This window comes from Panthera uncia, chromosome D4, assembly GCF_023721935.1.
Source record: "Panthera uncia isolate 11264 chromosome D4, Puncia_PCG_1.0, whole genome shotgun sequence".
Taxonomy (NCBI): Eukaryota; Metazoa; Chordata; class Mammalia; order Carnivora; family Felidae; genus Panthera; species Panthera uncia.
Window position 1 is genome coordinate 78,253,642 of NC_064807.1, and position 26,112 is coordinate 78,279,753.

At 52.7% G+C, this 26,112-nt stretch overlaps 1 protein-coding gene across 3 annotated transcripts in view; it reads left to right on the top strand.

The window, feature by feature from the left end:
- GSN (gelsolin) overlaps window positions 1-26,112 on the top strand; it is a 53,772-nt gene that overhangs the window by 1,150 nt on the left and 26,510 nt on the right. Inside the window, exon 2 of one of the 3 annotated variants that reach the window (XM_049637461.1) lies at window positions 9,289-9,383. Coding sequence is in view for 2 of the 3 variants with exons in the window: in XM_049637451.1 (XP_049493408.1) it covers window positions 24,884-25,027 (144 nt within the window). In the remaining variant the exon portion in view is untranslated. Of the gene's footprint in view, window positions 1-9,288; window positions 9,384-13,253; window positions 13,355-24,826; window positions 25,028-26,112 lie in introns of those variants that run through there. The other 2 variants (XM_049637442.1, XM_049637451.1) reach the window with 2 other exon arrangements.

Sequence of the window (26,112 nt, forward strand, 5' to 3'; positions counted from 1 at the left end):
CACCGGGACCTCTTGCTGCACCCCTTTGCAGTGACCATAGCTTGCTGGAGTGTCGCCTCAACCCCATTCCACAGCTGAGACCACCGCAGGGCCCAGAAAGTTTGTGATGGGCTCACAGTCACACGGTGACAAAAGGGCAGGGCTAGGACCCAGTTCCAGTTGGCCTTTAAGCTGAGTCCTTCTAGCTGGTGGAGCTTTTCACTCTTTCTTGAGTGTTCCATTCATTAAGACATCCTCTCCCCTCCCCATCCCCACACTTGGGGGTGCTGGTTGGTGTTTCTAGGGGATGTTAAGGGGAAGAGGCTTGGGCCTCTGAGAGAAGGAAGGGTGGGATAGTGGGACAGGCAGCATCCAACTCCCTTGAAATTCCACTTTCCTTTCTGAGGCCTTGCTATTTATAAATGCCAGGAAAATTGTAAACAGCCGGGGAGCTTGGGTTGGCACCCGGGGGCAGTTACACAGCAGCAAAGAAGGTTTCCGTGTGAATCAGGGAAGGGAACTTTACTCCAGAATTTTCCATAGTTTTTTTTTTTATTACGAACTAACACGGAAAGCAGGCAGCTCCCGGGAGCTGGTGGCGGGGGGTGGGGGTGGGGGGTTGGTTTGCCTCTCATGGCATTTCCTTCCTGCCCTCCTTCCTCAATTCAACACTTTTCTGGGCCTGTGTCCTATGCCTTGCCCTGTGAAGGCCCAAGACCCTTGAGGAGGACAAAGCTCTCTGTCCTCAAGATACTTCTCATCCATAGTGGTTGACACAATCATGTGATACCGAGAGTTATTTCAGTCCATAAAGGGGCGACTAAGAATGTTTGGGCGACCCAGGCCCCGGAAATCAGTAACAGGTTCCCAGGAGTTAAAGGAGTCGAGGGAAAAGACATTCTAAGAAACAGGAATAGCTTGTGCAAAGGTACTGAGGTTTCTTGAGCCATCCATGGCTAGACTAGCAGTGAAGGAAGGGTGTAGCTGTGGGGGTTGAGACTGTAAATAAAGATTGTAAACTAAGGCTTTGGACTTTATCCTGAAGGCAATGAGGAGCTGAGAAAGGTTTTCGACCACAGCAATTGATAAAAACTCTCACTGATTTGGTCGTTGATGTAGGGGATGCACTGGAAGGGGCAAACTGGAGGCAGGGGGAGCCTGAAGAGGCTGTTGCATGGTCCAGGTTAAAGACAGTGCAGGTCTGAACCAGAGCAGTGGCCACCATGACAGATCAGAGTTGCAGATTCTGGAAACCCAGCTGAAGGTCTTGGAACCCTCTCTAAATTTCATCTGAAAGCAGACGATAGGCTGATAGCTACCGGACGAGGCTGCTAAATTATTATTTTTTTGCAGTGTTGTTTCTCTTCTATTTTATTATTTTTAAAGCAGAAAAAAATAGCACTGAAGATTCAAACATAGAGAAGAGTATAGTGTAAGCTTCATCCCTCCAGCCCCCGTTCTTTCCCCAGAGGCAGCCACATGTGCACTTTGCCAAGCTATTATGAGCAAGAGCTGTTGACCGGATGCCTTTACACTTCTCAGCCATCCGGTGCGCGTAGGTCACTTCTCCCTACTCCTGTGTGTAGTTTGGGTCTTTCTTGAGAAGTTGCCAGGTAGGTCCCTGAGATGATGTCTGCATGATCTGTATTCCTTTGCTGAGGCACTGATCTCTGGTTTTCTTCAAGCAGACTTTACAGTCTGTAACTACAGCCTCTGAGTGTGTATATTTGCTTATTAGAAACCGAGAGAAGTCAGAAGCATTGACTTGGGAGTGGAGCTGCAGCCTTGGTTCTTGGAGTGACCTGTGGCAACGCCTGGCTCTTTGGACCTCAGTTTCCTCATCTGTAAAATGGGGGGGGGGGCGGAGGTGGCGTTGGTTGGCATGATAATAATAATACACATTTTAGTGTACCAGCCGCTGGAACATTAATTACTTCCTTGATTCCTCGCAACTGTTCCTCTTAGGTACTACTGTTTTCCCCTTTTACAGATGAGGTACCCGAGCCTAAAAAATGTGTCTCGAGTTTCGTTGTTAAAGATAATGGGCGCCAGGATTCTGGAGTTCTGACTACAGGGCTCTTAATCCCTGCACTCATTGTTATCCTGAAGTTTCCTTGTAGTCCTGACATTATGAGCACTGCTGGGGGCTTCACTGTGGCTGTGACAAGGGATCTGGGTCAGTGCACACAGCTTGGGGCTCTCAGCCCTGCAGCAGAGAGGCCTGAAGAACCTCCCGGTACTGTTTGGAAATTCATCCTTTTCTGTACTATCAACAGGACTCCAGAGCATAGGTCAGTCTCCCTTCTGTTTCAGGGAATCAAGGCTCTGAGAGAACACAAGATCACTTGTCCTAGGTCACTCGGTGAGTTGGGGTCCCAGCCAGGGCCATCTCCCCTTTGGCAGAAGCAAGCAGGGAAAAGCAGATCCCAGGAATTATGCATTTTGGCGGGGAGGGAAAGGGAGAGACCAGCGTTTAGGCAGCTGGGGTATGTTAAACAAAAATACCTCCTCCCTTTCAACTCAGTGAGCTTGTGTCATATTTCAGCCTGATGTGGTTTGTGAATTTGTAGACCACAGGCAGGCTGGGTTCCTGCTGCTCTCTGGCTTCCCCTTCCCTGTCCCCTTCCCCCACTCATGCTCCCCTACCATAGGCCTGCTGTCCCCTGTCCTGCCCAGGACCACATCAGCAATTTGAGGGCAGGGCAGAGAAAACCAGCAGGCGTGGTGAGCGAGGCTGGGCAGCAGAAGGCCCGGACTTGGGTCCTGGTTTTGTCACTGGCAAAGTACTGAGTGACTTGTGCCCCCGTGTCCACCTTGTGCTAGAGGGGTGGGCAGGATAACATCAAGCTTTCTTGGCTCTGAGGGGCTCTGAGCCAGAAGGCTTTGTGCTCAGTGCACAAACATGCACCTCCAAGTGAGTCCATAGCCTATTATGTTTGACCTACTCCAGTGCTAGCTGGGGATCCAGCTGTTCATGAATTTGGTCTTCGCGGACTGAATTGGTTGCCCCATATTGCAGATAAGGAAGTTGAGGCCTAAGATTCATTTAAGTATCTTATTCCCTGTTCTACAAGCAATAAGAATCATGGCCACCGTATGGAGCATGCTTGCTGTGTTCACTGTCTTGTGTGATCTTTTAACAGCCCTATTGTGGAGGAGATACTGACTCCATTTCACAGATGAGGAAACCGAGGCTCAGCCTAGAGAGATGAAATGATTTACCTTCTTTTCTTTGAGCCTCACAATAGCCCTGGGGTTGTCATGATGGGCTCCACTTTGTAGATAAGGAAAGTGAAGTGTGGAGACGTGAGCTCCCAGGGGCCACGTGGCCATCTAGCCTCCTTCCCGGCCTCCCCATCCTCGTCCCTCCTGTCCTGCCTCAGAGAGACCCTCTGCACCTCTTTCACCCAATGCTTAGATTAAGGGATAACAGCATCCCAGATGCTGGCTCTTCCGCAGGGGGCTCCAGAAGTGGTTTCAGTCATAGATTGTCTCCGGGAACTTCGCTGAAGGGGCCACGCCAGTGGGGGTGGATTTATTTATTCTGCTAAATTCACTTAAGCAAATAGTGCTATTACTTTCCCGCCTCTACAAGGATAACATCTGGGTCTGGCTTATTTACCAGGCATGGGAGAGACGGTATATGTGAGCCTTCCGGGTGGGGTCCGACCCTTACTGTAAGCGCTATGGCGAGGCTGGGCCCTCAATGGACACAGTAAACACTAGTTAACTTTTTGGGAGTGGCGAAGTGGGATGGGCGGGATACCCATAGGAAACGGGGTGTTTCTTCCAAGGACTTCCCCTCCCTTCTTTTTCTAATTATAATGAATACTTATGATAGGAAATTTAGAAAATAAAATAAAAAAAAAAAGAACTGTCCATAATTCTGCCAATGTGAGATAATCACTGCTAACGTTTGGGGGCATTTCCTTCCCGATATTTTCAGCACTTTTTTTTTTTTACCCCTACGTAATGGTGGTCATACCACATTTATAATTTTTCTATTCTGATTTCTTTTTTTTTTCTTCAGCATTGCGACAGACATATTTTCCCATGTTATTAAGGACTGTAAATTTAATTGGTAAAAGAGTTTGAGAAGTAGTCTCTACCTAAGTAGAGAAACGCGTGTTTATTTAAAATCTTTTATTCCAATAGTCTGGGGGATTGGAGAAATGAAATAATGTATTTGATTTGTAAAAAAAAAAAAAAAAAAGTTTTAATTATTATTATTTTTTTCATGTTTATTTATTTTGAGAGAGAGAGAGAGAGAGAGACAGTGCGTGTGTGCAAGCAGGGGAGGGGCAGAGAGAGAGGGAGAGAGAGAGAGAATCCCAAGCAGGGTCTGCACTGTCAGCCCAGAGTGGGGCTTGTTTTCACCAATGGTGACATCATGACCTGAGCCAAAATCAAGAGTCAGACCCTTAACCGACTGAGCCACCCATGCACCCCAGAGACAGAAATTGATTGTCGTAAAGCACACAGCCAAAATGAGTTCAGTTGTTTAACCCAATGCCTGGGAAGATTAAACAACCTGACCATGGCCAGACCCCTAGTTTTCCTGGGCAGTGTCTTCTTGGGAAAGTCATTTCCCTCTGTGACTGGTCTCCCCCCAGTGGGAAATGGAGAATGGCACCTTCTCCGGTTCTCCTGGTTCTACTTTTCTGCCAGTTGAAGGTTTGATTTCATGACCCAATGGCAGGTCTTGGTCTGTCGATTGTGCTTCCCAAATAGGGTGCTTTTTGAGCTCCCTGGTGCAGAGGGTAGGTCAGAGACTTAATCCTCTGACATGAAGAGAGATGTCTTTAAACCCTTTCTTTCGGGGCGCCTGGGTGGCTCAGTCGGTTAAGCGCCGACTTCAGCTCAGGTCATGGTCTCGCGGTCGGTGAGTTCGAGCCCCGCGTCGCGCTCTGTGCTGACAGCTCAGAGCCTGGAGCCTGTTTCGGATTCTGTGTCTCCCTCTCTCTGACCCTCCCCCATTCATGCTCTGTTTCTCTCTGTCTCAAAAATAAATAAACATTAAAAAAATAAATAAATAAACCCTTTCTTTCCTCAAGGAAAGGGTTGTATTAACAATAATGTATGTGGACATGAAAGATGTTCTAGCAGATCTCAAGCTTATTGTGAACACGAATCACCTGGGGATTTTGTGAAAATGCAGTTTCTGGTTCGTTAGGTCTGGGGTGGGGCCTGAGGCTCTGCGTTTCTCGTAGGATCCCAGGTAGTGCAGAAGTTGCTACAGAGTTAACACTTTGCCGAGTAAGATTCTAAATCCCTTATTAAGAGCCCAGACTAGAGCCTAGATCTTTGAGATTCTTCCTACCCATAGTATTTGCCTCCCTCTTCTGTTCCCAACATGGAACCAGACGGTTTAGTCCACAACTATGAGTTTCTAGAATCTGAACAGTCCTTGAAATATTTTGCTGCCTAATTGCAGAGCGAGGTAGGGGCCTTCTTTAGGAAAGAGCGACTCAGCAGGAAACCATCTGAACCAGGAGAAACACAGCTGAAGGACCTAGCATTTGTCTTAAACATTTCCAGCAGAAGTTTTTATACTTAAGATTATAGACATTCTTCTCTTCGTGTCTGTAGGCTGCAAACCACAGCCTACAGAGGCCCCAGCCTGTTTTTGTATGTCTCTGAGCTAAGAATGGTTTTTACATTGTAAAAGTTTGTTTAAAAAAAAAAAAAAAAAAAAAGACACCCTGAAAACCCAAACAAAACAAAACAAAACTCAAACCTAAAACCAAACAAGGAAGAATATGCAACAGACAAGGTATGTGGCCTGCAAAGCAGAACATATTTACTAACATATTTACAGTAAAAATTTGCTAACCCCTGATCTAGAGTAACCAAAGCTTTATGTTTTTTTTTTTTTTTTTTTTTTTTGTATGTGGGCCAACCTTATAATTTTAAATTTAGCAAGACCAAGATGCCTGGAGGCAGCCTGACTTTGTGGGAACTGCACAGACATCTTGTGTGACCCTCAGCCCATGGTTTCACCTCTCTGAGCTTGTATCCTTCCTTCACAAAATAGGAACCATGATACCTGCCTGGCCGAGTATCATGGGGATGAGATATGAATGTATGTAAAGAGTCTGATACTTGGTAGCTGCTCGGAAAATAACTGTTGTCATTGGGGTGGCCATTTGAACCCTTCTGGGATTACTAGACAGATATCATGTTTCTCCCACCAAATCTGAAACAGTCCTCCCAATATGCCGGGAGCAGTCTTTTAGGAGAAAAACACCTCTGGCTTCAGCTCCCCCCTGCCCCCCCCCAAACCCCACCCCCAGGGCCGAAAGCTCCTCTTTAGCCACCTTAGACAAATGGGCTTCCTGGTGACTTACAATTTCACTAATAGTGAACTGTCTACACGAAGGTCAGCCTTTCCTGGGGTGGGCAGTTCTAACCTTCTGTGCCTTCTCCCTCTCTGAGATATAATAGAGCACAGGCGCCCCCAGGGCCCCAGGCTGGGATGGTGAGTGCTGGAAAGAAACATCTCTCTTTATGGCTCCGTCTGGAGCATGTGGGCGGTGGACTAGAGTCAGTGGTTTGTGGACCTTGTTTTTAAGTTGCTGCAGCCTTAAGGTCCAGAACGGAAAATAGGCTAACTTGGAGCTCGCTGGAGTTAATTCTAAACCCAGCCAAATTTGCAACCCTGGGGCTCCCAGTGTCCCCAGCCTGGGAAAGAGTGTAATGCTCTTTTTGCCCATAGATGGCAGCACCTGTACTCTCAGCATCTGTGAACGTGTGCATGTGCATGAGTATATGTCTACGCACGTGTGCACACGTGTGTATATGCACATAGCTTCTTCCTTCGGTGACTCTTGAGCTATGGTGGCCTCGGCCTTAGGCTAGGTACTCGGATCCATGGGAGCAGATCTTAGTCTAACGGGGAAGGCTGACTTGGAAAGGGACCGTAAGTAATGCAGTGTGACAAGGAAGAGTAGAGGCCTGTGGGAGTTCCAAGGAGCTCACCCTCACGGGGGAGGGGAGGTTACAGCAGACTTCCTGGAGGAAAGCTGGGCTTGATCATGAGCGGAAGGAGAAGTGACGAACAGGGATGGAAGAGGGTTCTAGAACAGAGGAGACTCTGTGTGAAGATTACAAGAGGACTCGGGGCAGAGTGCGGCTTCGCCTGGCTGGAGCTTGGAGGGGTGTGGGTGGAAGACAGGAACTAAAGAGGCTGAAGCTCAGGGGACTGACAGCGACAGATCATGAAGGGTGTTGAAAAGTTCGCTGAGGATCTTGGACTTGATCTGGGTGGGGGGGGGGGGCGCTCTAAGAGAACCATGGAAGAGTCTGAGCAGAGGAGTGGCGTGGTCTGGGCTTGCACCGTAGGGGAGAGAGGAGGTGGGGGGACCGGTCGGGAAGCAAGCACTGTAGTCACCCAGATGAGAGAGTGGTGGTGGCGCCTGGACCAGGATGTTGGCGGTGGGGGTGGGGACAAGATGACGCATCTGAGTAGAGCCGGCAGGACAGGGCCGGGCGAGGTGGTGTGGGAGGCATGAGTCCCAGAGCAGGGGAGGTTGAGGAAGGTGCTGCCCTGGGGTCTGGCCTGGCCCAGCATGTGGATGGTGGATGGTGGTGCTGTTGCTGACATGGGGAGCACCAGGGGGAGGAGCAAGTTACATTCAGGAACAAACGTAGCACCACCAGTGAGGGTGAGGGTGTGATCTGGAGGTGTGTAGAAGAAAAGGGGGAGCGGATTTCGAAGGCTTATCCTCACACAGAATGAACAGGAAGTGAGAGGTCAGTAGTCATTTGCAGGAACACAACCCAACCCAACTCTGCTTTGATCGATCCATGTGGAACTCTCTGAGGAAGGCCACAGAGGTGGCACTGTGGGGCCCAGAGAAGCACCCAGCCTCTTTTTCAGATGCCCTGCCTTGCTTATGTCTGCCACTCACAATGCAGAAATACACCAGGAATGCCTGGGCTGTTGACCGTCAGCTGAGAACAGGGCTCATTTGTGTCTTAATCCCTGGAGCCTGTAGGGCGCCCCACTGCATTTGGGATCTTGGACTCTGTCCTTGGCTTGGAGCAGCTGGTTTGGGCAGAGAAATTTTCCAGGGCAGGCGGGAGCCAGGTTGCTTAGCTGCCCCTCTGAATGTAGATGCCTGGGGCTCTGGGGCGTTGGGGAAGGGTGAAGATCCAGTTTGTCCCTGAAAGGCGGGGGCCCAAAGGGCTGGGCTGCACCATCCACTGTGGGGCCAATCTTGGCTGGTCCTTTGTTCAGTCTTCTAGCACATATACCCACTGCTTTTGCTGTTTGCCAGCTCATGTGCGGGGCTTCAAAGACCAAGCTGTCTGGCAGGGCTCACAGCCTGGTAGGAGAGAAAGACCTATTGCCAGATAATGATAATATGGTCTTACAATAGTGCACCACGTAAACAGCTTGGGTTCCCAAGTTGCACAAGTACAGAATGAGAAAAATATAATTTCTAAAAAAAGGCTTAGGGATTTAATTAAGTGTCAGTAAACCTATGTACCGTACAAAACCCTTGACGTATTCTATCTCATTTAATCCTTATGCTAGCCTATGGAATAAGTTCTGACCTAATCCTTCTTTTTACAGAGAAGAAATCTGAGACTCAGGGTGAAGTAACCTGATCAAGTTACACAGTTAGTTAAATGAGGGGTCATTTTGTCTAACTCCAGAATCCTGAACCACAGCTCTGACATTGACCCTAAGCAGAATTCAGACATGCCCTGGGGTTTGCCTACATGCAGATGGCATTTTAGGTTGGATTAACAGAGGCATGATATCTGGAATGATGGAGGTGAGAGTTCTGCTTGCCCTGCCCTGGAGAGAGCTTGCCTGAATGTCAAATTCTGGGTCTTGTGCTGGCAGTAGGCACAAGGTTCATTTGGAGCTGACTGGGGAAGGTGAGGAGAGAGGGAACCAGACACCTCATCTCAGGAAAAGCTGGAGGAAAGGGGGTATACAACTTGTATAAGACCTGGGGGGCCCAAGATCACTGTCTTTGTCTCTAAGGAGCCATTGGGAAACAGGGTGACAGACCTCTTCTGGGTAATCCGAGCGGATAGAGCTCGGACCAGCAGGTCAAAGCCATAGGGAGAGAGACTTTAGCTCATCCTAACAACAGTTCTTTCAACCAGCCAAACTCTTCAACAGATGGTCTTACGGCCTTGGCAGGAAGTGAGTTCCCCGTTGCTTGAGCTGTGCAAGTAGGGGCTGTGTGATGGTGGGTGGGGGGTTCTGGGGATGAGTAGAAGTATCAGATGTGGATTTGACCAGATGACCTGGAGCACCTGACCTTGAGATTCTTGGCCCCTTGTTTACAGGTCGTGCTGATAACCCCCCTTGTACATCAGTGCTTCTGCCGTGGTCCCAGCACCTCTGCCGGGAGCAGCCGTCTTCCCCCTCACAGCCCTGCAAGGTAGGTACAGCAGTGCACACACCCCTGAGTCCTCCTAAGCCCAGCTCTGGCTGCCCAGGGGAGTCTGGAGGGGCCAGTGGAAGCAGCCGCTGCTCACCACAGTGGATTCAAAGGGAGTCCCCGAGGTTTCTCTGGTAAAGCTCGGAGCACATTTCTGCCCATTGCCTCATTTGCTCCTCACCGGCGAGGGCGGGATCCTGTGGGGAAGAGACAAGGAAGGGCTGGGCTGGGCGCCGGGGCGCCTGGGCCCTATCCCGGCTGTGCTACTTCTCACAGTGTGGCTGGAGGAAAGTCGCTTTCCCTCTCAGGGCCTCTGTCAGCTCTTCCGTAAGAGGGTGGATTCCCTGGAGGTACAGGAATTCTCCCAGGAGGCTTTGGAGAGGTGAGAACATGTGGGGGCGTGGCTGCCAAGCCTACAGCTTGTTGACCTTAAGAGGCGGACTCAAGCTGTGTGAGTCACAGGGCAGGTGGATGAGTCATCCCCACCTGGGACAGCTGGCAGGGTGGGGCCCACCTGACTATCAGATTCACTGACCCCCCCCCGCCCCAGGAGGCTGCCATGCAGAGTTCTGGGCTGGAAGCAAGAGACCCACTTCATGACCCAGCTTGGGCCTCCGTTTCTCCCCCCATAAAATGGGTGTATTGGTCTCCCACCCACCCACCAACCTAACAAGGTTGTCATGAGGACTGTAGAAGCTTATAGATGCTAACGAGCTTTGTGAACTGTGAAATGGGAAGGATCACGACTAGGGGGAAAGCCCAGCTTCCAATGCGGCAGCAAAGGCGAATTTCCAATAGCAACCGTCTGGAGAGCCTGGAAAACACCCCTCCAGCTCATGACATCACCCTTGGTGGCCAAAAGGAGAAGGGGCTGAATGACTCCAGGGTTTACTCATCTGCTGTGACCCAGCTGGCTTTGCGGGGTGGGGGGGGGGGGGGCAGGGACAGTCGTCACTGCTGTTCCTCTTTCCCAGAGCTTAGATACAGCTGCCTTTTGATGGTCTCCTGAATGCTTTGTCCACGAAGCCTGGGATTGCTCGAAGGCCCGCTAGGCCCAGAGATGGGACTTGGCTCGCTTCAGCTGCACCTTAAGGGTTCTGCAGACGAAGGGCCAGCCCTGAGGCTGCCCAGAAAGGAGGGATCTGGGGCCTGTCTTGGTTCTGATGCTTCCGCTTTTGAAACTGAGGCCTGACAGCTGCCAAAACTGAATTGCCCCAAGTGATCTGTCACCAAAAAGAGTGTTAGGCCATGCCAGTGCCTTTGGCAACAGTGACAGAGGGACCTGTCTCCTGCTCTCCCCACTTCTGCAGACCGTGCAGGGCCAGACCGGCTCAGGCCCAGCTGCGTACCTGTTAACTAAGAGCTTTGCTACCCTGCCCCCTTCACTGCTGTCCCCTGGCAGTGTGCCCTGCCTCATGCCCCCTCCGCTGAACTCTGGTTCAGCCAGGGTGGCCCCAGTGACCTCCTACTTGTCAAAATCCGGTGGCACTTCTTCAGGTCTCCCTGTACCACCTCTCTGGTTACCTTCTTCTGGAAGCACTCTCTCCTTGTTGCTCCTGGGAGGCTGCCCCGCTCAGTTTATCTCCCTACTTCTCTGATCTTCTTAGTTGGGGCCCAGTTTTCCTGCATCCAATGTTCACCCGGATTCTAACCACCTTCTGGTCTTGAGTTACGCATATAGGTTCATTTGTTCATTCACTCATTCATTCAACCGTGTGTGCGTCGACAGATGCTTGGCCCGGAACTGGTGTTGGAGAATCAGCAAAGAACAAGATATTCCCATCCCTCATGGGCCGTACCGTCTTGCGTCTGATAGTCAGCCGTTATACACGTAACAGATCCAGCCTTTCTTCAGCTGAGGAGGAAGTGACAGGGGTTATGAGAGCGCATGGAGTTGGTGGGTGTGGTGGCATTTTGTCGGGACACATGACTGAGGCCTCCCCGAGAAAGCCCAGACCTGGACAGGGGGCCGCAGGTGGCTGCGTGAGCAGGGGAGGGAGCCCCCAGGCAGAGGGAACAGTGTTTGCATGTGGAGTCATTGAGGAACTGGAAGAAAGCCTGGCTGCAGAAGGAACTGGAGGCGAGGCAGCATCTGGGCATGCAGGCCCTCAAGGGCCAGAGTTTGGACTTTATCCTAAACCGCTGGGGCGCCACTGAAAGTTTTAAAGCAGGAGAGAGGACCTGCCCAGACTGCATGATTAGAAGGAGCCCTCGAAAGAGCTGGCTCCAGTTCCCACTCTGATGCGTCCTGAGGGTGTAATTTTTGTCTCTTCCACAGCGTGGTGTCCTGACCCTGTGCCTCAGTCAAGGCTTTGAGGCTTGTCAAAGCCTTGTGTCGGTCTGTCCTGGGAAATGTGCCCTTTTCAGCATTCTCTCTGCTCTTTGCAACTTTTCATTTACCCAGCCAACCCTTGCTGAGCTTCTGTGCTGCAGAGGGGAGGTGAATCGGACCCCACCCTGCACTTGGAGACCCAGATTTGCGGCGGCTGAGGCCCGGAGTGCACTGAGAGAAATGCCAGGGCCTCCAGGAGCCAGAGAGGGCTTCTCCTACTCTGTGCCAGGCACCGGGCTGAGGGGGCACTTGGACATTCTGGGCAAGGGAGTCGCGTGGGCAACGGCCACCTGGAGCCACTGTGCCTAGGGACTAGTGAGCCGTGTAGCTGAAGCAGGAATGTGGGGCTGAGGTGGGGAGTGGCCGGAGGTGCAGGGTCTCCGTCCTCTGGATGCCAGGGAGACGTGGGCAGGTTTTGAGCTGAGGAGTGATTTGAACATTGGGATTTGAGAGCAGGTGAGAGGAGGGGAGGAGGGCAGACGGGAGGGGCAACATCGTAAACTGGTCGGAGACAATGAGTGTCACTGGGCAAAGCCTTGTCACTCCCACGGTAAAACGCTCTTCCCCTCTTTGTCCCCTGCCTTTGTTGGGTTATGTCCCTGTTGGTCGGCACTCCTTAGCCGCCGGCACCCATCTCACTGCAGCACCGAGTGTGGTTACATCCTGGGCTCCAGAGGTAACGGGTCTGAGCCTGAAAAATCACTCTGGCCCCGACTTGCTAGTCACATCTCTTAATCCCTCAGCCTCAGTTTACTCATCTGTGAGATGGGGAGAGGGGGTTGTTGAGGATTAACTGAGTGGGGAGTAAAGTTCGAAGCAAATGCCTGGTGCACGCTGATAACCTTGGTTATCTTTACTTCCCTGTGGGTTGATAACAGCCCCATCCATGTTGTAATCTGCCCCTTGGGGGTCCTGTGTGGCCACAAATCTGTAATCATCTCACCAGCATCTTTATCTTATGGCTGAGGAATTTGGGGCCCAGAGAGAGATAGTGACTCATCTAAGGTCACCCAGCCTTTCAGTGACAGGGCAAAGACCTGTTCATTTCTCCCTTTTGCAATTCTCATTTTTTTTTAATGCTGATAATTTAAAAAAAATTCCCAAGTCAACTGGAGAAGAGGCAACAATGGGATGGGCATTTGGGTGGGTAGGGGGTCTCCCAGATATTTCCAGGGAGTATCCTGACTAGAAGGGCCCTAAGAAAATCATCCAACCACCCTAGTTACGTTTGGAGAAATTGAGGCCCAGAGAGAGGTAGTGGCTTGCTCAGGGCCCCCAGAGTAGGGAGCAGAGAAGGGGTCACAAGGGCCACTGCCAGTAATCAGCAGGAGTTGGGTGGGCTCTTCTCCCTAACCCACTGCCTCTTGTTTAAGAAAGTGAATTAAAGCATGAAACAATGGTTTCCTGAGGAAGTTTTGGGTTTTAATGTGCCAATGTGTCAAGGACCATTTCCGGAACTGCGTGTGCCCATGTGATGCCTGTGGAGTTGGGCCTGGCACAGCTATTTCAGACTAAGCCACGGGGTCCTATTTATAGGCCTGCGCGATTAGGTCGATGTGGTCGGGAGAGGCTCGCCTACCCTCTGCCCGGCCCGGCGATGGCCGAGGAAGAGGCCCTTGGGGGAGACTCTGACCCATGGGTGAGTGGCAAGGGATCTGGGGTGGTCCCCGAAGCCTGCTCAGAGGAGGGGCTCCAGGTAGGCCTCAGGGGAAGTCCTACTCCTGACCCCCGTGTCAGCGGCCAGCCAGGCCCTCTGCAGAGATGACACCAGCTCTGATCCTGTTCTCCCTCCTGCCTGGGAGCAGGCCAGGACTCCTGGCACTCGGGCCCTTTCCCCAGCCATGCCCCTCGAGTGTTTGCCTTGCTCTGTGTGGGTCACACCTCCCAGCCTTTGCCTTTGCTGTTCCCTCCTCCTGACTTGCCTGGTGGTTCCCAGCTCCCAAAGACAAACCTCCCTTCGTTCTTCAAGGCTCTGCACAAACGTTCCTCCTCCTTGTCTGGTTAGGCCCTGGGTGCTCCCTGCCTTGTGCTCCCACTGCCCAGAGCCATTTGAGTGACTACCAAGTTCCTGTGTGCTCCCCACGGGGCCGGGAGGTCCTGAAACAAGGCCTGACACAGAAAGGAGAGACGCGTTTGTAGCTGAGAACCTACCATGGCCTTTCACCTTATTTTTGTTGAGATGTGAACTGCATGCCAACACATGCAGGAGGTATGCTTTACAGGGGTGTAGGAGTGAGAGCAAGACTTCAGAGTTAGATAGCCCTAGATCCAGACCCTGCCCTGTACTTCCTAACTATGTGACCTGGGACTGAACCCCTCTGAGCCTTAGTTTCCCTGCCTGTAAAATGGGCATGATGCTAGCCATGGGTTTTGGGGAAGCATTACATAAGAAAAAGCTTACAAAAACTTATCATGTTGTGGGGTCCATAATAAGCTTCTACGTGCAGTAGTAGGTGCTATTTCCAGGTGGGGAAACTGAGGCTCAGAGCAGGGAAGTGCCTTCTGTAGGGTCCCACACAAATCAGTGGCCAGTAGGAGAGACCAAGTCTTTCTGGGGTCCTGGTCTCTACCTCCACCCTGTGTTCTTCTCTCCTCCCTCTCTTAGCCTCCTGGGCTTATTCTGTTCCGCAGATCAGGGGAGGCTTTGTTTGGGGATTGTTTTTCCTAAGAAGTTTCCTCTGTGGTGCCACAGGATGACTCAGACCCCTGAGTCACCAGGAGGCTGAGGGCCAGGGAGGAGGAGGGAAACAGAGAAAGGACAGGGAAGGGGGCCCCAATTTCAGCCCTGGCTTCCCCACTGCTTGATTGACTGGGTCTGACAAGTCCCCTCTCCCGCCTGTGAAAGAAGATGCTGGGCTTTGATGAGTGGCTCCCAGTCCAGGCTAAGTCTCAGAATCCCAGGTGCCTGGGCCCCACCCTGACCTACACACCCAGAGGCTGGGCGTGGGGCCTGGGAATCCACGGGTTCTGGAGCTCCCTAAGGGATTCTGCTGCACACCTGGGCTGCAGAGGTGTTTGGGAACCTCCCCGTTCAAGGCTGTTCCCGGCTGGGCCTCAGAGAGGTTGTTTAGCCTCTGTGACCGTCTGTACTCACTTTTTTGCTGCACGTTTTGGCAGAATGGTGCATAGGAAGTGCATGAGCTTTAAAAAGAACAACAACAACAGCAGCAGCAGCAGCAGCAGCTTTTTGGAAGTATAATTCCTGCAAGTTGTCAAAGTAATTTACATACACATAACTCACCTGTTCTAATGAATTCAGTGAGTTGTAGTAAATTTACAGAGCTCTGTCACCGTCACCACAATGCAGTTGGACACTATTTTCATCACCCCTGATCATCCCTAAGTGATGCCTGTCTCCACACCCCCCCCACTAGCCCACCAGTGATCTCCTTTCTGTCCCTTTGAGTGCCCAGACATGTGTGCCCCTCCAGGTTCACTCTTTCTAGCTGTGTGACCTCATGCAGATTACTGCCCCTCTCTGAGCCTTGGATTTCTCCTCCATAGGAGAGGGGATAATCCTATCCTTCTTGTAGCTTATTGTTTGAATTTCGCTAATGTGGTGGAATGTCTGATGCATCGTGTGAGCCAGGCATGTGGGAGCCTGGCACGCAGTATACAGGGGGCAGTACAGGTACCTGGGTGTGCTTATAACAATGTTCACAAACATTGTATTGACTCACTTTGTGCCACGTGCTGGGCTTAGCATTTTTAATGCATGATCTCTTTTCATGCCCGCCACAACTCTTCCTAGGTGAGCGTTCGTATCATTTTTATTTCATAGCCAAAGTTACTGAGGCACCGACTATGGAGGTAACTTCTCTCAGTCGAATAGGCAACAGTCAGAAGGGCTGGGAGTCTGGCCTCCTTAATCATTACCCTAGAGACGGGAATCGCGGAGTGGGGGACACCATTCACGGACTTAGCGCAAGGTTTGTGGCACACACTTTCAAGGGACAGGACCTGGTGTTTCGAAAGCTGGTATGTAGAGCAGAGGGCATCAGACAACTGTGTGACCTGGTATATGGAGCATGATGTAAGGTGTAAGTGACATGGGACGCAGCGCATGGAACGCGCATCAGGGGGCGCACGCAGGACAAGGTATGAGGACCACAGGTCTGGTATGGGGCACAGAGAACACGGTGTACAGGGTGCTGGGACATAGGGCTTGGGACGTAGCAATGGAGCAGGCTCCTGGGTCACGGAGGGACCCTTTCCGTGTCAGTGCCTGGGGCTCCAGCACGAAGCAGCAGGGGCCAATTGTGTCTTCTCACAAAGGCCTGTCTGTTTTTTGCCTCCTCCTTCCTGTCTCTTTGGATGCCAGAGAGTGGGAGTGTCCGGGAGGAGTGGGGCCCAGGGTACCCCCTACCACCCTGTGAGCTCAGACAGGGGTCAAGGCTTGGGACCAAGTCCCTGGCTCAGAAAGAGCCTGCCGGGCCCCCGCTTCTTTCAGAGGCAGCTGTGAGCACCAACGTTGGCTGGGCCAGACCCCAGTGATTTTCCTCTAAGCCACCCTCCCTCCTGCTTCCCCCTCTGGCTGCCGCTGCTGGCTGCAAGCATGTCTGCATTCCGGGGACTTAGGAGAGAGCACGCACAGCTGCTGGGGCTGAGAAGCAGATAGCCACCAGCTGCTGTGGGAGGGCAAGGAGAGGCTGCAGGTGCCTGGACGGCGGCTCCAGGCTAGCACTTCCTGAGCCCCCTGGCGCCTGGCGCTCACCGCCTTATCTTGTCTGGTCTGCACAGGAGCCCCAAAAACCCGATGAGGAGCCCGAGGCTCCGAGAGGCAAGGTCACACCGAGGCAGAGGCAGAGGCAGAGCTGAGGCTAGACCCCAGCTCTTCTAGAGGCCGGAAATTGGCATCTAGAGGCACGTTTAGGTGGCCCAGAGAGTGTTGCTGGAGGAGTCAGTGGGTGACGAGGCTGAAAGAGCATGGAGGGCCTGAGATGCCACGCTTGGGGGTCCTGACTTCCAGTCCGCGCTGGGGGCCATGGAAGGGTCTTGAGTAAGCAGTGATGCAATCTCTATGGATAATGGCAGCGAGGAATCTGGTGCAGTGGTTCCCGAGGACAGATGGAGACCCTGACCTAGCACAGTCCTGGGATGTGAGGTTGGGAAGTAGGGTGTGGGGTTGTGAGGCACAGAGTGTGTAGGGTGGAGCACGTCAGCTCTGGCTTCAGCCCTCCTGTCGTGTCTTGGTGGGATGACTGTGGTTAGGCCACAGTGTCACCGAGGGTTCCCAGAGCCCCCGGAGGGACAGATGCCTGCAGGGTGATGCTGGTCACTGGGCAGGTGCCTGGATGCAGGTGAAGCCCGGAGAGAAGACAGCGCCCATTCCGGAGCCCGACTGTGCCGGCCATTGGGTAGTATGTGCTGAATCTTGTTTCATTCTTCCAGCTGGTTGTGATTATTTTCTGGGCCGGAAAAGGAACAAAAGCATTCCACTATTATACCTCTGCTTATGTTTAAGAGGGGAAAGTATTTAAAAAAAAAAAAACCCACAAAACTATTACAATTAAAAGGATTAGTAGCAATAAAAAATATCTTTGCATCTCTGGAAGTTCTATGGTAGGTAAAAGTTTGAGCTAAATTGCAAAGAATCTCTCATCATGCTATGGGCTTAGGAATTTTTCCATAACTGACTTTGACTAGGATCAGGTTTTGGCAAGCCTGTGAGATCATCTGACCACTCTGTACTCAAGGACATAGGCTCAGAGAGGTTGAGTCACTTGCTCAGGGTCACCAGATAATGAGTGATAGGACTGGGATCAGATGGTGACTCCAGAGCCCTTATTCTTTCTGGTGAGGGCAGACCAGAAAAGAGGGCAGGGTGTCATGAGGAGAGATTCATGGCGGCTGGAAGGCAAGGTGGGCTCTTTAGGTGCTGGCTGGAGGCCCTCTCCTGAGATGCCTCCCCATCCCTGGCATCAGCAACCATTCTGGGTCTCTGGGCCTTGGCTGGGCCCCCCAGCCCTCTCCTGTTTTGCATGGAAGGACACAGAGGTAGAGGTCGAGGGTGGATATGCGGCCAGTGAGCTGTGTGTATACAGGGCCTGGACATAGGCCGGGAGTTTGTCTTTGGATGTTATGGTTATTGAACACCTGCTGCATGCCAAGCCTGGTGCCAGGGGCTCCTTCAATCCTCCCAGACACCCTACAGGGTAGGAATCATCACCCCATTTTATAGAGGAGGAAACTGAAGCACTGAAGAAAGGCCACGTTCCCAAGTGCCCTTGTGGTGGGGATCTGGGCTGTTCAGACTCACACTGGGCATTGCCCTGTGCTCTGTTCAATACGAGTTTGTACAGTCTTCACCCTGCTGGTCATTCTTCGTGTCCTGAGCTCATGAGGGCTTGGCCTCCGCTCACGGACTCTGTCATCTCTCCTCTGCCCCACACCTGCTGCATTTGTGTTTCTTGAGAGTTCTGCCTGCAGGATGTAGACTGATACCCAGGTGGATAGGCTCGTGCTTCTTGCCTGAGCCCAGCGCGCGGAAGTCTTGGCTGTGGCTGGCTGTGCAAGGCTCAGGCACAAAGAAGGGCTTCGTTTGGAGCCTGCAGCAGAAGGGACATGTCACTATCTTCTGATGTCCTGTTGTTATTGTTCCCAGCATGATTATTAGCCTAGGGAGCTTCTAAGGTTCCTGGTGGATCGTGGTGAAAGATCAACTTGACCCGCAGACTTGGCCAAATGCACAAACATTATTTGCCTTTGCCATTTCTTTCAGAATCCTAGATCCCAGGGCCTGAAGGGTCCTTAGAGATGAGTTGGTTCATTTGTCACCTGAGTCCCCTTGGCTGGGTCACCACCGGGCGGCTCATTACTTCTCCAGAAGAGGAGGAAAGAAAGTGGCGTTTTTGAACATGAGTTTTATGCTGGGCATGGTCTTAGAATCTTCCACATTTATGCTCGCATTCAGTCCCCTCCACTTGCCTTTGGGAAAGGTATTTTTACCCCAATTTTATATATAAGGAACTTCAGTCTCAGAGAGACACCTACCCATGCCACCAGCACACAATGACCAAAGCGTTTTTTAATAGCTGCCTACTGTATGCCCAACACTTCGCTCAGCCTCGAGTGTATCTTACCTTACTGAATTCTCACAGCAACCCTAGGAAGGAGGTATTATAATCCCCATTTTACAGATGAGGAAATTGAGGCCCAGAGAGCAGAAGCTACTTGCTCAAAGGCACACAGCTAGGAAGTGCTAGGTCAGGGATTCAAACCCAGATTTTCCTGGCAGGTGCTCTTTCCACAATCATGCACATGGTTTTTCTCCCTCTTGGGAAGCCCTTCCTCTGTGGAGCAGGGGGCTGCCTCCCATGGCTTCTGCTCATTTTGGCTCTGGTTTGGGGCTCACAGGCCCTGCCTCCCCAGAGGTTTGCAGATGGAGACCGTGTCTGTGTCTTCTACTGGGCCCCATGGCTACAATGCCTGCAGTCGGGCCCTCTTTGTCCTGCTGCACATTTGTGTCTGTGCCCGGGTCTCCCCTATTGGTGGGCTGTGGAGTGCCAAAGGGGCTGGGATACAGTTTTTGTCACTGTTTACAACCCCAGCCGCTGGCCTGCCAAGCCTCCCAGGGCCAGCTCCTCCCCTGGGGAAGGGGAGACAGACTGAGAAGTGGACCCTGGCAGGAAGGGTGCTGGGCCACGGCCGTGGCCAAATCTGGCTGCTTCCAGGGCACGGGGTCAGGAAGTGGTGCGGCCAGGCCCCCTCTAAATGTCCCGTCTTGGTTCTCAGCACTAGGTGGGGTTACCTCCGGAAGCTGGAAAAGGGCCAGTGGCTTCAGTCCCTGAGATCGTTGGTCTCTTGGAGGTGGCGTCAGCCAAGCCCTACTGGCCGTCTCCCCAACAGCTGTCCACACCCGTGGTAGACTGGGCCAAGGCAGAGGTTCAGCTGGTTCTTCCAGGGAGCTCTATCCTGTCATGGGCTCAGGCTTCAGCCCTGGACCTGGGAGTCGAGAGCTGGGTTCTAGGTCTGCCCTGCCAGGTACTTGCTGTGTGACTCTGAGAAGTGACAGTCTTGTCCTTGGAGTCATTGTCTACGAAGAGGATGGACTAATGAACATGGCTGCTCACGAGTCCTTCTCTGTGTAACTCATGCCAGCATTCTGGCTCCAGAGCTCCCAACCATTCTGAACCGGGCCTCCCTATCCCTATTTACAGACCCAAGGCTCAGAGGGAAAGTAACCTTTCCCAGGTCACACAGCTCAGCTCAAGAGGCTGTCAAACCTGTAAGCTTTCTCCTGCACCGCACCCCCACACTGCTCGCACATGATGTCTCCATGCTGAACAGAGGCCTCTGTGCAAAGAAACCAGGCAGTTCAGGGAGAAGGATGCTGACTTTGCGGGGGGCTCTTCCTGTGTGTCAGGCCTCTGGGCTTCCTCGAGTCTCTGTGAGCCGGGTGTTATCCTCCCATTTTATAGATAAGGAAGCTGAGGCCCTAATCACAGGAGCTGAGTTTCCCAGGTTCTGAAACGCGTGTTCTTTCAAGGCCACAGGCTCCCCACACCTCACGGAGGCCCTGCTCAGTTTCACTGGGTTTTATAACTGGCCTCTCTGTTTACTGACTATTGTCCCAATTAGCAAAATCCTGGGCCAGAGGGGTGGGTGTTCCCAGGAGGACCCAGAGAACAGCAGTGAGCCAGAAAGCAAACAAGCTCAAGTGAGGGCTTCCCAGGAGTGGCTGGCTGCCTGAGAAATCAAGCACAACAGTGTTTGGGGTGAAGAGAAAAGAACAGGGTGGCGTCTTCCAGGCCCGGCCAAGGCCTTTTGTACACAGTGGCCGGGGGCGGAGGGCGAGGCCGCCTCCTCCAGTCTCTGGTAGCTGCCCTGGGAGGCCCAGAGAGACAGGAAGACCAGCTTGAGGTCACACAGGGAGCAGGGCCAAGCTAGTTGAGGGGGGTCTAGCGACAGGGGAGGGACATGGTTGTATAACTCCTTCCTGCGGAAGACACTGAAAAGCTGCCTACTGTGTGTGCGGCTCTGGGCAGGAACCAGGAACACCCAAGATCAAAGGTCAAAGGGACGTGTGAGTTCCAGAGGAGAGCAGGGACTAGGACATGTGCTCTCCGGACAAGTGGTGGCAGAGCCAGGCTACCTCCCGAGTCAGAGAAACCAGGCCCGACCCGAGTGTCTGTGGGTGGCAGAGTCCGTCTGCTCAATGGCCACAGCCCGGGGGTCTTCCTAGGACATGCCTTTGTCCTGGGTACTCATACAGGTGTGCGGGGGGCCTAGCAGGTTTTCCTGCGACCCCCTGCCCCAGCCTGGGAGGTGTGTGGGGAAGGGGGTGAGGTTGACTGCCTCAGAGATTGCTGGCTGTCGGGGCTGGCCTGGCCTTGATTGGCTTAGCTACTGCGGGGGTCACTGCTGCTCCCTGCCTAGGCTGGATGATGCCTGGAGGGTTCTGCCTCGTCTCCCCAGACAGCCCTTGGGGATTAGAGCCAGCCCAACGTGTGTTTGAGTCTTAGCGGTGCGTCTCTCCAGCTGAGTGGCCCTGAGCAAGTGACTGAAACTCGCGGAGTCTGTTTCCCCATCTGTGACATGGGAACTTCAATGCCTGTTTTCTCTGGTTGCTGTAAGGAGACTCCATATTGGACCCCACCTGCCTTTCCTCCCTCTCTTCTCCCAGAGATGTCCGGACCCAGAGGTGAGATGGCATGCTGCCATCGGTGATGGTGGTGCCTCCTTCTGCAGCTTAGGGGCCCTGGACCGTCTGAATGAGAGGGTCCTATGGAGGTGAGCTGGTCCAATGCCCCCATTTTACAGATGGGAACACTGAGGCTCACAGATGTGTAGGTTCGGGATATGGTTGCACAGACAGTTTCCGGGAATGCTGCCGCCAGGAAGGCATCTTAGAGCATGCTGCCCCAGTGCATAGGGCATATGGAGACTTGAGGCCCAGACAGGGACAGCGACTTATGCAAAGTCATCCAAGAAGTCAGTGGCAGAAGGAGGTCTAGCACTTGGGCCTCTTCATTTTTACCTAGGGGTCTTTCTTTTGCACTGAGATCCCCCACTGTCCTGAACTCATACATCGTCTTCCAGGCGGGGAGCAGTGTGAGACCATATTGCCCCATCACAGCCCACACACATCACTGCCCTGTAGCAAGAGTTTCCAGGCTGCGGGCTCCCCAGAGGCTGGGGCCAGGGTCTCTTCACCAGGTCTCCAGTGCTGAGGACCCAGGCTCCAGAGCTGTAGGGTCTTGGTAATCAGTAACCTGGGGGCCAGGGACCCTGGGCTGGTAGTCGGTGACCCCCCGGGGCCAAGGCCAAGCCACAGCAGCCCTCTGTGAATCACCAACTGGCCAGGTCAGGGCCACTCTTCCAGAAGGGACTGCTCAGCTGGGCCAGCTGCCAACTCACTTTCACTCTGGGGGCTGGGATGATGAGATTTCTTCTCCCTACTCGTTTGTCTTTTCTGAACTGTCCAATGAGTGGGCATTACTTTAAGTATATTTTTAGTGGTATTATTTCTTTTTTAAAAGAAACAAAAACTATCATGGATACATACCTGGAAATAGTTTTAAACCCTACGGCTAATTTTATTTTCAGGTGAGTAGATTGAGGTGTAACTTCTATACGGTAACAATTTACCCATTGTGAGTGTTTAGGAGTACGATTTTTAGTAGATTTTTCTGTTGTGTGATCATCACCATTATCTAGGGTTGGAATGTTTTCATCACCCTTAGGTGTCCTCCCAGGCTGACTGCAGTGACCCCAGCCTCAGGCAGGCACAGTAGGATTTGCAAGTGAAAGTCTCCCCCTTGGTCTGTCCCCTTTAAAGCACACTGCCTTGACAGTTTAGTGTTTACCCTCCTTGACTTTTGAAGGATGCATGCAAAAACCACCACCCTTATAAAAAAGAGGCGAGGAGTCATACGATAGTCCTCGTACACTTTGCTTCGTTTTGTGCTTAGAGGTCTCTCTCTGCTTACTGTGTGCCTACTGTGTGCCAGGCACAATCAGAGCTAGCTCATTCTTTTTTCACAGCTGCAGAGTGGTCTATTGTATGGCGGCTCCATAATTTATTTAACCAGGACATTTGGGTCCTTTCCAGTTTTCTTCGAACAATGCTTCAGTGAACATCCTTGCATGTATATTTTGGTGTTTCTCTGTAAGGAATACTGAAGGAAGTGGGACTTCTGTGGCCTTGGGTCTTTCGAATTCACAGAGCTAAATTGCTATGCAGAGAGGTGAAACCGTTTTATGCTTACATGGAGAGCATCTGGGAACTGGGGGAGGTTTATAATCCTCCAAATCCCCAGGGAGAGGGAAGAGCCCTGAATTCAGCCTCTGCAGGCCAGGGCCTGGGCACACAGCCCTGAGCCCTCAGGCATCTCTCCGTGGCTCCCTGCAGACACTGGGATAAGTTGCAGACTCTTGTGGGGCTCCAGGGCCCCTGTGACCCTTGCCAGCCTCTCATCTCCTCTTGTTCCCTGTGTCTCAGACTGGACCCCTACTTACTCACTGGATGTGGCCTGTGTTTGCTTGTCCTTTGCCCAGCCTGTCCCCTCCCCTAGAATGTCTTTTATTCTCAATCTGCCTCCTCCTTGCTCTTTGAGGCCTGGGGCACAAGTCCTTTTTTTTTCATGAAGTCTTCTAGCAATCCCTACAGTCTGAATTGCCTTCTCTCTGTGTGTTCCCTTAGCTCTTTATCTGATCTACAGACCCCCTTAAGTGGGAGGAAGTTGTGGGTGGTACAGGGTAAACTTTAGCCTGATTCAATAGAAACTGGGCTCCATTAGGAGCTGGGATAGGTGACCATAGCTTTGCGGGAATGGGGACAGGAGCTCCCGTTTACCTAGTTGCAGGCCAGGCCCTTTTCATACACACAGACTGATTTAATCCTCAGTAACTACTGTACCCATTTAGTAGATGAGGAGACTGAGGCATGAAGTACCTTACACAGGTCTCCAGCTCCCCAGTTCTCTTCCTCTCGTTGCACTAGGCTATTAGGAGAGAGGAAGGGAAGAGAATCTGGAAACAGAGAAGTGGGTCCAGCAGAGTTGGGGGAGGGAAGAGAGAGGGGTTGGTGGAGGTGGGAAGCAGGCCTGCGTGAGTCAGAATAGTACTTGTCTGAACCCACTGACTGGGTGCCTCTAGCGGGACAGTGAAGGGGTGGGAAGGGAGCCTGGGAGTGGGGAAGAGACTTGAATCCTTGCCTTCCCTCCTTCCCCCCCCCCACCCAAGGAGCCAATAGATAAGACCTTAAAGTGAAAAAAGAACCCTCTGGGCCCCCTCCCCAAAACCCAACAACGACAAGAACCAATAAGGGCTTGTTATTTAAGACGTGAAGGTGAGCCCTGCAAGCATCATTCAGCCCAGAGGGGGTAGATAGAAGTGGTTGTTTCTGGGGGGCAGTGAGTGGGGTTGACGGGGAACAACTTTGTACAAATAGGTGACTGTAGGTTGTGATAAAAAGAAACACTTTTTAAAAGAAGGAAAGAAGGGCGGTCTCAAGTAGAGTAGCGTGTGCAATCTCAGGACTGGAGAGCTCTACCCAGCCCCCCGGGAGTCTTGCTTGCTCCCCGGTGCAGTGAAGGCAAGCCCCCTGCCCTCCTGCCCCCAGCTAGGCGCAGCTACAGGCGGCCTAGGTGGGCCTCTCCCCCAGACTGCCTGGGTTCAGATCTGGGCTGTACCTTTTCCTAGTTGTGCGCAAGTTGCTTGACCACCTTGCACTCGGTTTTCCCCTCTGTAAAGTGGGGCTGTTCATAGGACCTGCTCTGTAAAGGATGTTGTGAGGTGCTGGCCTTCATATGTGTGGAAAGAGTTCACAAAATAAAAGTTCCTGTCATCGTTTTACTGGAGATGTTAGGGGCAGCGAGGGGAGGGGGCTCGTGTGGGGCACACAGGAGGCCGAGCTGGGTTCCCCGCCTTTGGTGCCTGCACGCACCCATGTAGTGTGCATTGCGTGGGCGCCTGCTGAATTCCCCGGGCCGGTTGCTTCGTTGCCGCCCGGGAGCAGGAGTGAAGGGGCAGCCACGCCCGGTTGGGTCGGTCCGGGTTGAATCCCTCATGTCTCCAACCTCCCGGCCAAATCCCCGCCCCTCCGGGGCCCCGCGCCCTCCCTGAGGGGCGGTCCCGGCTTGAGTGGGAAGGGCAGGCGGCTATAAAGGGTCGGTGACCGGGGGATCGCGGCTGCGGGCTGGGGTCTTCTGCCGCCGTCGCTGCCATGGCGCCGCACCACTCCGTACCTGCGCTGCTCTGCGCGCTGGTCCTGGCGCTGTGCGCGCTGTCGCCGCTGGCTCGCGCGGCCACCGCGTCGCGGGGGGCGTCCCAGGCAAGGGCGTCCCAGGGGCGGGTGCCCGAGGCGCGGGTGAGTGCCCGGGGGGCCCGGGGCTCCCGGAGTAACTCTCTATTGTAAGTTCTTGCAGATACAGCGCTAGGAAAAGGGGAGTAATTCAGGTCTAGAATGGAAAAACTGTTTTGTTGCTTTGTAAGTATCTCTTGCTGCTTCTGGGGCTCCGGTGGAAGGGGGTGGGAGCCTCAGGGGGCCTGGCTGTTTCCCTCCCTAGAGGCTAACCTCACCTTGGCCGGATTTCTTGTTCCCCTCCTGATTGCTCTTTTTCCTGGTCTAATTTCTCTTTCTGTCTGCCTGATTTCTCTCCCCTCTTCTGATTTCTGATTTCATTTCAGATACCTCTTTCTTGTCTGATTTCTCTCTCCCTGTCCAGGATTTCCCCCCCTCTTTCTTGTATGATCTCACTTCTGCCTGCTTATGCTCATTCCTATTATTTATTCTGCCTTCTCTGTTGTCTCTTCTGTCCTGTCTGGTTTCTCCTCCTCTCTCCTGTTTTCCCTTCGTGTTTCTCCACCCCTCTGCCTGAGTTCCCCCCATCTGGTTTCTCTTAGATCCGTCCTCGTCCTCCGGCCCGAGGTGACCTGTGCCTGCTGATTTCTGCGCTCCAGCTCCAGGCTAACCATCCTGCCTCTGCCCCATCTCTAGCCCCTGTGCATGTCTGATGTCCTTCCCCCGATCCTTGACCGCCTCCTCTCCAACAGGCTCCTGCAGACCCCGGCTGCGTCCTCTCCACCTTTTCCAAGAAATGGAATTTGGGGGTGGGACGTTGGGGGGGCAGGAGGGAGGAGGCAGACAGCGCAGGAGGCCACTTGGGCTCAGTCATCTAGGCCCTTCTTGGGAGGGTGATGGGGACATGGATGGGGTATGGGAAATCTTCCAAAGAGCAAAAGCAAAAGGCTGTGTGACCGTGGGCCGCTACCCTCCCCCATTGGGGCCTCAATTTCCCTATCTGCAGAATGGGGTTGCATAATGAGCTCTCTGAGGACCCTTCTAGTTCTAGGAGCCACTGAGGTGTTGGAAGGGAACCCACTGAACCCCTGGGGACCCCCAGATTTACCCTTGCCATATGAGGGGGTCTCCCTTTCATTCCAGAGCTTATG